The 7,397-nt window shown below is 58.0% G+C and overlaps 1 protein-coding gene across 1 annotated transcript in view; it reads left to right on the top strand.

Moving 5' to 3' along the window:
- The first annotated feature begins 3,729 nt into the window (after positions 1-3,729).
- MYH6 (myosin heavy chain 6) overlaps positions 3,730-7,397 on the top strand; it is a 24,060-nt gene continuing 20,392 nt past the window's right edge. Inside the window, exons 1-6 of the mRNA XM_060294603.1 lie at positions 3,730-3,930; positions 5,062-5,205; positions 5,450-5,606; positions 5,704-5,731; positions 6,017-6,128; positions 6,391-6,483. Of these exons, the coding sequence (XP_060150586.1) occupies positions 3,730-3,930; positions 5,062-5,205; positions 5,450-5,606; positions 5,704-5,731; positions 6,017-6,128; positions 6,391-6,483 (735 nt within the window). The remainder of the gene's footprint in view (positions 3,931-5,061; positions 5,206-5,449; positions 5,607-5,703; positions 5,732-6,016; positions 6,129-6,390; positions 6,484-7,397) is intronic.

The raw sequence follows: 7,397 nt of genomic DNA, 5'->3' as shown, positions 1-7,397 counted from the left end.
GATGGGGGGCGGTTGACAGGGCTGGCAGCCGAGCCACAGAAGGAGGGTGCCGAGAGAGGATTGGAGAGGAGACAGGGAGGGTGAGCCTTGGATCAAGAAGCTGGGAGAGCGAGGTGGGGTGGTACTGGGCAAAGGAGAGAATTCTGGGTCACCTTCAGATGCAAGCAAAATCAGGAAAGTGGAGAACAGGTTAGAGAGAAGCGGATGAAGACCCTGGAGCAGGGTGTGGAGGCAGAGATGAGACAGGCAGAGAGCAAGCCGAGGTGGGCTTAGAGAAGGCAGAGACTTATGGAAATGCAGGCATGTCAGACCCCGCGATGGGCAGAAACGTGGTGCGAGGGAGAATCAGAGGCCAGGCCCAACTTTGAGACAGGGAACCAGGAAGAGGGAAAGGGAGGCAGACATACAGGGAGCCAGGCACAAGAGGGGCAACCCGGTGCCAAGGCTAGCCCTGCCTCCGCGTCCCCTTCCCTGTGGCAGGAGTCTCCATCCCGTGCCCTCACTGGCCAGGACTTCTAGCAGAATGAGGAGTTGCTCTAGGAGGCAGTGGAGGGAGGACAGAGAGCAGGGATGGATGTGAGAGCTGGGGAGAGAAGGGGACCTAGGAAAGGGAGAGAAGGGCAAACCAGACCAGATGGGAAGCAGAGCCCTGGGACCAATTTAACCCCTCCCCTCCTCCTCCTTCCACAGGAGACAGTGGGAACTGCCTGCCTACCCCTCACCCCCACTCCACCTGTACCCAGTCTGGCCTGCTCAGGACAGAGGGTTCCCTGAGGACAAAGCCTAGTCTTTGTCATCTGGGCCTGACCCAGCCTGACCTGGTGTTCTCAGCCCCTTATCACGTCCCCGTGGCAATGGGAACCAGGCAGTGGCGCACTGGGCCACAGGCTGACCCCCAGCTTGCACGCTAGGTCCTCCAGTGACCTAGAGCTGGGGACAAGTAGCTTGCATCCCCTGGGGGAACAATTTGGCATATGTACCTGCCGGAGGCGGGAATGTGGGGTTGATTCAGGTCCCCCCAAGGACACTGGATATGGAGTACGGGTTCCCTGCAGACAGATGTATCCCTGAGTCCATTAATGGGGCGGTGGAGGGTCCTAAGGAGTTGGCGCATTGGGGGAGAGACCACATATTTGGTGGAAAGCAGAGAAGTTGACCCCTGTCCGTCCTACCCACCTCCCCACTCTAGAGCTATATTGAGAGGTGACAGGAGATGGTTTGGGAGGGGCAGCTGGGAGAGCGTTCCTGGGTGTGAGGGTGTAGGGCAAGCCAGGGCAGGGGAGTCTGGCTTTGTTTCCTGCACACAATGTCCACTTAGTCATAACAGGCATGGCCTGTTGAAGACCTGACACCTACCGCCTCTGAGAGACAGCATCACTGGAGGCTGGGGAGGGGCGCCCTGAGGGCCTGGGGCGCTGGGGGACACCCATGAAGATGGATGTGTGAGTATGACCCCCACGACGGTCGGGAGGGAGCGCTGGGGTTCTACCTGGGGAGGGGGAGCAGACGGCAGAGCCCCGCCCCTGCCCTGCAGAACGCAGAGCTTGGGGCCCAGCTCCTGTAAATCCCTGGGGCGGCCAGGACCCCAGCCAGCCTCAGCAGCACCTGCACCCTCTGGCAGCCCAGAGAGGCGGAAGGGAGCAGCCCCCACCCCCTCCCGCCTCAGGCCCTGGGATTAACGCCTCTTGCCCCTCCCCACCCTACCCCGCCCCTCACCGGGAGCAGAGGGTGGCAGAGGAGGGGTAAAAGCTTATGTGTGCAAATGTGTGTTTCAGTGTGCATAAAAGCAAGAAGGAAAATCTGCAGACTTAAGTGTGTAAGTGTGAAATATCTGTACGCGTGTGTTTAAGAATGGGCACGGACCCATGGTGGCCAAGGCCATGTGTGAGGGTGCTGGACTGTGGGTCTGGGTGCGAATCTGCTTTGGTGGCGTGGGGAAATCCCTTTCCCTGTTTGAGCGGTTAGACGGTGGTCACTGTATCAGGAGCAGCAGGGGAGGGGCTGGGGGCTCCAGATGTGTCCCCCGAGTAATGCAGCCTCACGTTCCCAGGAGGACACCTGCCTGCAGACTTGGGGATCAGAAGGAAACCAGGACCGCATAGAGAGGACAGCCTGGCAATTCTTTTCCTGACAAAAGGAAACTGAGTCAAGGATCTGGGAAGTAGAGCCCCTCCCTGGGCATCCTGGCTCCGGCTGCCAGTCCCCAGCACCATGGGACTCCAGGTCCAGAGAGAGTGGGGAGTTGCTCCCAGCCTGGGCTGTGTGAGGACAGGCTGGGGAGGAAAGGAGGGAGGGGAGCCCGTGGTTGGGGGCAGGGGACAAGCATCTGGCCTGCAGGAGAAGGTGGCCCTCACCAAGAGTGCTCAACTCACCCTTCAGGTTAAAAATAACCAAGGTAAGGGCCTGGTGGTGCCGGGTGCGGGGTGGTGGGGGGGGTGGGGGGGGTGTGAGAAGTCCTGTCTTCCCACTATCTGCCCATCAGTCCTTTGGAGGGGAGGAATGTGCCCAAGGACTAAAAAAAGGCCCTGGAGCCAGAGGGGCTAGGGCGACAGACCTTTCATGGGCAAATCTGGAGGCCCTCTTGTCCTCTTGTCACCTCCAGAGCCAAGGGATCAAGGGAGGAGGGGCCGGGAGGGGAGAGAGGTGGGAGGGAGGGTCCCTAGGGAAGGACTCCAAATTTAGGCAGTGGGTGGGTGCAGCAGGATATAAAGGATCATGCTCTAGGGACAGACTGACACTCCTCTGAGCCAGGTAAGATGGGGTTTGGGTGGGAGCTCCGTAGCTAGCCCTCAGAGCCCCCAACTTGAGGAGAACGGGGGTGCAGGTCAGTCGGAGGCCCAAGGGTTCTGCTAAAACTGACTTTCTCCAGCCCTGGGACGTTTCCACTGACAGAGGGGAGGTTCCAAGGGGAAAACCAGAAACCTCTTTTCTTCTCCCATCTGCATTTCTTTCCCTGCATCTGTCCTCTCCTGCTTTCTGTGTCCTGCGTGTGCTTTCTCCATGTCTGTCCCTCCTAGGACGGCTTCCCTCTCTTTGTCCAATTTTATTTTGCCTCTTGGTCTTTGTCAGTACTTGTCACTATCATACTTCTTTGTCTGTCTCTCCTCCCGCCCTTCACAGCTGCGTGTTCTAATCTCCTTGCCTCTCTGTTTCCAACTCGTATTCCACATCCCACTCCTCTCACTGTTACTAGCTCTGCATCCTTTCTTTCCTGTCTCCCTGCCTCTCATCTGCCCGACTGCCCATGTCGGTCTGTCCCACTCGGCTGGCTCTCGGTTTAGCTTCCCGGCTTACTTCTCCCCACGGGGCTACCTCCGTTGTTCCTCATTCTCCTTGTCCGTTCTTCCCTCTGCCTGGCTGTACCTCTGTGGCTCCGCCCATGGTCCAGAGTCTCCAGGATTCTCTGTGAAGAGATCGCCGGGTGAGAACCACCCCGATTTTCTCCTGGAAGCCAGGTTGCTGCTCTCCTCTGAGCAGCTCAGCACCTCGCCTTAGCAAACGCTAGCCAATTCCACCCCACGCAGACCCCTCACAGATTCTCCCTCAGCTTCACGTCAGAGGGCAAGGGAAGCAGAACCCGAGTTGGGGAGGGCTGGACCCAGGCCAGGTAGGGAGGTGAGACTGATAGGACCCAGGTGGTGAGGGGGTGGGGCAGAGAGTCAGGGGCAGAGGGCAATGCCACCCACTGAGGCCTGGGCCCTCCTGTCTCAGCCGCAGAGGAGGGACAGGATGACCGATGCCCAGATGGCCGATTTCGGGGCGGCGGCCCAGTACCTCCGCAAGTCAGAGAAGGAGCGTCTAGAGGCCCAGACCCGGCCTTTCGACATCCGCACTGAGTGCTTCGTGCCGGATGACAAGGAAGAGTTTGTCAAGGCCAAGATCTTGTCCCGGGAGGGAGGCAAGGTCACTGCCGAGACAGAGAACGGCAAGGTGCGTGGGGCACAGCACGGGGTGGTGGGTGCAGGGTGGAGCCACATGCAGTGGGAGCTGAGGGGCTCTGGAGAAGAGCCAAAGCCAGTGGGGGTGCTGGATGAGCCCCCTCGAGAAGCCCAGCATCTGAGTAAGAACTGACCTTTCTTGTTAGGTCTGAGCAGGGGTAACGAGGCCCCACGCCAGCCCGTTGCCAGAGAGGATGCTGGCGGCCAAAAACCTCAGCTGGTTTCCTCTTCAGAGGGGACTTGTAGATAAAGAGGGCATAGACACAGCATCAAATGAAGCGCCCTTCTCAAACCTGTGTCCCTCCATTCTGCCTCAGTTTCCTCCATGAACCGAGTCTCCCCAGTCCTCCCCAGCCATACCAAGAGCAAACTTTTACCGATGAACGCAAAGAGCAGGAACTCTTGAGTGGAATGTTCAGTCCAGAGCTGACGACTGGCACTCAGAAATCCACAGTCCTTGTCCCTCGTGCCGGCCACGAGAACTGCCACTGGTCAGCAGCAGTGGCTCAGAACCTCTGGGGACTTTGACCCTGAACCCAGCTCTGCCACTAGCAGCCACCATGCTGGCAAATCATTTAGTTATTCGATCCACAGCTTTCTCCACTGTAAAAAATGCTGGAATACCTACTTGCAGGATCTCATGATGTCAGGGCACGGCAAACTGACCAGTGGAGATCGAACCATTTGACAGTGACCAATGAAGAGTGTAGGGTAGATGGATGAGATGTTTTTCTGTTAGTGGCAAGGTTTGCCCTGAGCAATTGATGCCCTGAAGTACTGCCCCCAGGAGTCAGGGTAAGGTGTGTGTGCACAGGCCAGAGAGTGGCCAGCCCTAGACAATTAAGCAGGGACTGAAAGGTGATGCTCATGGGCACAGGGTCTGGGGAACTGGCAAGACACAGGGACTCTAGGACAGTCTCTAGAAAGGGCGAGACAGTGGGCAGGTAAATTATCTGGTGTCATGGGAAGCTATGGGCTAGGGCCCAGGCACTGGTGAGAGAAGAGCTAGGGGAACGAGGCCAGGTCACAGCCTGTACTCTGGGAGGAGGTAAGTGGGCAAGGCTGGCAAGGGTCCTGGTGGGAGTGTGGTCACCCCTGTCTTACTGCTGCACCCCCTCCCCAGACGGTGACCGTGAAGGAGGACCAGGTGTTGCAGCAGAACCCGCCCAAGTTCGACAAGATCGAGGACATGGCCATGCTGACCTTCCTGCACGAGCCTGCAGTGCTTTTCAACCTCAAGGAGCGCTACGCAGCCTGGATGATCTACGTGAGTGTGTCCTGCACACGGCGGGCAGCCTGTCCTGCACAGAGTCCAAAGTAGGCCGGGGCGATTCTCTCACGGGGAGGGGGTTGGAACGCTCCCAAAGGGCTCTCTGCCCCTATCCCATCCCTGGTCAGCTGCAGGAAGAGAGGAGCCAGCTGGGCTGACCACGGACTCTTCTGCCTGTCACCACTGCCCATCCCAGGCTCTCCCTTCCAACTTCTCATGACTGCCCTATCTCCCATTTCAGACCTACTCGGGCCTCTTCTGCGTCACTGTCAACCCCTACAAGTGGCTGCCGGTGTACAACGCCGAGGTGGTGGCTGCCTACCGGGGCAAGAAGAGGAGCGAGGCGCCGCCCCATATCTTCTCCATCTCCGACAACGCCTACCAGTACATGCTGACAGGTGGGCTGGCTGCTCTGACCTGTGGCCCCTCAGCCCCACACCCGTGGACCTGGGCCCTCAGCCCTGACCCCATTGCCTCTGCTCTTTTCTCTTCCAGATCGGGAGAACCAGTCAATCCTCATCACGTGAGCAAACACCATCCACCCACAGAGGGGCGTGGGCTGGGGGGGACCCAGGCTGATTCCTGGGGGTGATGGGGTGGGGAGGAAAGGTTTAAGGCGGAGATTGCAAGGAACTGGGCTCTCCGAGGAGTGCCGGAGTGACCTACAGTGCTGGGCAGACTCTGCAGGGAGCTGGGCCCCGGGGGAGGAGATTAGATGGCTGGGACTCTGAGAGAGGAGGGTGCAGTGCTGAACTTTGAATGGAGGACGGTGGGAATCTGGGTTCTGATGGGTCCCTGTTGCCCCCAGCGGAGAATCTGGGGCAGGGAAGACTGTGAACACGAAACGTGTCATCCAGTACTTTGCCAGCATCGCAGCCATAGGTGACCGTGGCAAGAAGGACAACGTCAATGCAACCAAGGTGCCGGGTGGGCCACAGGCTCGGCAGAGGGGGACCGGGGGGTGAGCTGACCAGGTGACCCTTAGCCCTGCCCCGGGAAACAGTGTGGACTGCACCCCTGAGCTCAAGACCTACCTGGCAGGAGACACACACTCTGAGGGTCTGAATATGACCCGTTGGAGCTGCAGACCCCCCAGCAGTCCATCCGGCCACACCCCCGGCCTCCCCACCACCACCTGGAGGTGGACTGGAGATGCAGCCCCACGCTCTGCTCCCTCTGCAGGGCACCCTGGAGGACCAGATCATCCAGGCCAACCCCGCCCTGGAGGCCTTCGGCAACGCCAAGACGGTCCGGAACGACAACTCCTCCCGCTTCGTGAGTGCACCTGACCACTGCCAACTGGCCTCATGCGGCCTCGACAAAAAAAGGGGGGTGCAGTTTTGCCAACAGTCACCCCACCTGGTTGATTGTCCTGCATTTGGTTTTGGGATATCAAATAACACACACACACACACACACACACACACACACACACTCCAAACCCTCCCCACTCAGCCTGGCCCCCGAGTGCTGGGAACTCAAGAAAAGAGACCCAGAGCTACCACAGCTGTTCCAGAGCCGAGTAACAGGGCTGATTTGGGTCACAGTCTAGATTTTCCTTACGACTGTTTCCAAAGCTCTTCCACACTGGAAGTGGAAAGAGAGCGTGGGCGTTGGAGCCAATTCCCCAGCATTCCATCTGCCCAGTAAGTCCCCACACCTCTCTGAGCCCCAGTTCCTTCATCAGTGAGACAGAGGTAGTAGTAGCTACCTTGCTGGTTATTGGGAGGATTACAAGAGATCATATCAGAGGTACAAACAGGACAGATTCTATCAGTGCTCATTCCTGTGTCATTTCTTTCTTTTTTAAAAAAATATTTATTTATTTGGCTGAGCTGGGTCTTTAGTTGTGGCACGTGGGATCTTCATTGTGGCATGCGGGATCTCTAGTTGTGGTGTGCAGGATCTATTAATAGTTCCCTGACCAGTGATTGAATGTGGGCTCCCTGTATTGGGAGAGCAGAGTCCTAACAGCTGGACCACTAGGGAAGTCCCCTCCTGTGTCGTTTCTGCTCAGAGATCCCTGGGTGGCATGTGGGGATGGGCATCCTCTTCCCTGTTTTACTGATACTAAACTGGGATTCCAAAGAAGTCATTTACATTTCCAGAACCGTCCAGGGCATTCTGGGTTGCGATGAGGTCCAGGATCTCCATGCGTCTCTTCTGGCCAGTTCTCTCACTCTTTGTCC

Source organism: Globicephala melas, chromosome 2 (assembly GCF_963455315.2).
Source record: "Globicephala melas chromosome 2, mGloMel1.2, whole genome shotgun sequence".
In the NCBI taxonomy this organism is placed as follows: domain Eukaryota; kingdom Metazoa; phylum Chordata; class Mammalia; order Artiodactyla; family Delphinidae; genus Globicephala; species Globicephala melas.
Note: the sequence above shows the minus strand (reverse complement) of the source record. Positions and strands in the feature narration are given on the sequence as shown.